A 2,487-nucleotide genomic window follows, 5' to 3' on the forward strand; every position below is an offset into this window, starting at 1 on the left:
GTGGCGCAGGCCAGGACAATCGGAGGGAAGAGGAACAGCCTCCTGCGCCAGGGGTGGTGGCACAGCTCCCCGCTGCTCCTGGCCGCTTTTGTTCAGCGGTTGCTTGGAGTTCCCAAAGGAAAACAAACACGAGCCGATCTCCGCCGTGTGCGAGGCGGCGCTGTAAGCGTGGGCAGAACAACCTCCCCACCAGATACAGCCGAGGCCAGGCCGCCCGCACCAGGGCGTCCCCCGGGAGAGGAGGTGACACGGCAGCGAAGAGCAGCGGGGCTGTGACAGGGCAGCCTGGCCCTCAGGCGGGCACCTCCAGGGGCAGCAGTTGCTTCTGCTCCTCGGTCACCACCTGAAGGAGTGGTTAGAAGCCGTAGGAGGGTGGAGTCAAATTGCTTAATTAAAGGCATGTGATTAAGGAGCCAGCAGATCACGACTGTCACCTTTGCATCATGGCTCTGTGCGAGTTGTATGCGTGCATGTGGCTCTGCTTTGTGAGAGCTTTTGTATGAAGGCTCCTAGCACGCATCTTTGTTTGCAGTCGTGATCCCTCCTCTACAGGCAGCCCTGTAGCCTGGGGGCAGAGGGCGGATCAGAAATCGGTTTGGGATTTTATGCTGGTTTTCTCCCTTTTCTAGATCTAGGCAGTTGGGTCTCAATGTCCTTCATTATCAGAAGAAGAAATCAAAATGTGCATAGCGTTAATGCAAGCAGCCCTCCAAAGTCCTGATCACGGCACTAAAATAAGCCACACACTTCCATGGCCTCATTTCCAGAAGCAGTAGGTGTCTGCCACCCTTTCTAAAGCCAATGGGGTCTTCAGGGCCTGCTCCCCGTGCCTGATGAGGACCCTCAGTCACCAGCCAGTAGGGCCAGGGCCATGCCATGGAGATGAGAGGCAGGTGTTAAAAATCCTACTGAGCACAGTGCCTTCGTTGTACTTCTGCAGTGTCATCGTAGAATCATGGAATGGTTTGGGTTGGAAGGGACCTTCAGAGGCCATCTAGTCCAACCCCCTGCAGGAGCAGGGACACCTTCCACCAGACCAGGCTGCCCAAAGCCCTGTCCAAGCTGGCCTTGAATGTTCCCAGGGATGGGGCATCCACCACCTCCCTGGGCATCCTGTACCAGTGCCTCACCACCCTCGGCGTAAAAAACGTCTTCCTTACATCTAGTCCAACCCTACCCTCATCCCTGGTACTAGCACAGTCTGAGCAGCAGTCCTGATGTTGGCATCTCGGAGGGGGAGAGTTGCATCTGCAGAGCGTGGGTACCGAAGGCAGCCGTGACCAGCTGTGTTGAGCAGCGTTACTGCTCTCTGGCTGGAATGAAGCAAGTTGTGCCTGAAGAGCATTCCTGATCACCCATTGCTCATTCAGGCGGTGGCTGATGGTGTAGTTACTGCTCTGTCACTCTCTGATTTCTGAAGATGTCTGGTTTTTACGGTAGAAGCTCTGACTCCTCAGGAAGCCCGTAGCAACAGATAGATAGATTGCCGTGTGTGGCTGCAGCTGAGGTTAGAGTCTGTCTGGTAGGGAATACTGGAAGATCATGGGGATGGCAAGTAATGGGTAGGTTGGCTTATTGCTGTTAAATGTTTCTGTTGTCAAGATTAATTTGAATTTATTACTTAAATAAAGGCTGCAGTCTGACCTTGACTTGAAATTATGCGTGCAGCATGTAGTGAGCAGCTCGGGTTTTGCTCCGGGCTGTGTGCAGGTTAGCTCTGCTGCCTGGTCAGACGCCTGCCAGCTGCACCCGGGCTCAGCCTGGCCTTTGGGACCTGGGAAATGACGCTGTTGTGGCACTGGCTCCAAAACGGGTTGGCTAGCCAGGTTCGTGCTAGGGTAGCCCGCCCCAGGCTGCTGGAAGGGGCTTGGGAGCAAGCGGAGGGCACGTCCCCAGGAGCCGCGGGCCATGCGGAGGTGTGGAGCCCAGCTCTGTGCCGGTCCCCCAGCTCTGTGCCGGTCCCCCAGCGGAGCGGTGTCCCTGGAGGGGGGACTCAGCAGCGGGGACCCTGCAGCGTGCGTGGAGCTGTGTGTCGAGTCCTCACAGGGGGATTTTTCTGTTTGATTTATTTCTTATTCTTGGTCATAACCTTTGAGATCTCACCCTGTCATTGCATTTATGTTGGTGTTTTGTTGATTTCTTTTGTTCCATTTTCTCCCAGGCCCCCATGTCTTCCCCCTAAGCCACAGAAAATGAGGAGACCTAGGCCTCTCTCAGTCTATAATCATAAACTCTTTAACGGCAATATGGAAACGTTCATTAAGGTACTCGCTGGCTGACAGTAAGAGTTTATGAACGCTGTGAATGTAATGGTGGCTTTCCTGTCCTAACTGCTGGCTGCTTTCCTTCCTCGGCGGGGTCTCTCTGGGCCGCCCTGCACCCAGTTGACGTGGCCAGCGCGTGCTTTGCCTCGGTGACGATTTCTCCCCATAGCTGTCCTCGCCCCTCGTGCGTTCCTGACCCATCCGTCACTGCCCGCGTGCCCCG

General features: G+C 55.5%; 1 protein-coding gene across 1 annotated transcript in view; it reads left to right on the forward strand.

Annotated features, from left to right (window-relative positions):
* Positions 1-2,487, forward strand: part of SRGAP3 (SLIT-ROBO Rho GTPase activating protein 3) — a 96,287-nt gene that overhangs the window by 37,867 nt on the left and 55,933 nt on the right. The window contains exon 13 of the mRNA XM_035889464.1: positions 2,162-2,264. Coding sequence (XP_035745357.1) covers positions 2,162-2,264 — 103 coding nt within the window. The remainder of the gene's footprint in view (positions 1-2,161; positions 2,265-2,487) is intronic.

Source organism: Egretta garzetta, unplaced genomic scaffold (genome assembly GCF_000687185.1).
Source record: "Egretta garzetta isolate BGI_Z169 unplaced genomic scaffold, ASM68718v1 scaffold332, whole genome shotgun sequence".
Taxonomy (NCBI): domain Eukaryota; kingdom Metazoa; phylum Chordata; class Aves; order Pelecaniformes; family Ardeidae; genus Egretta; species Egretta garzetta.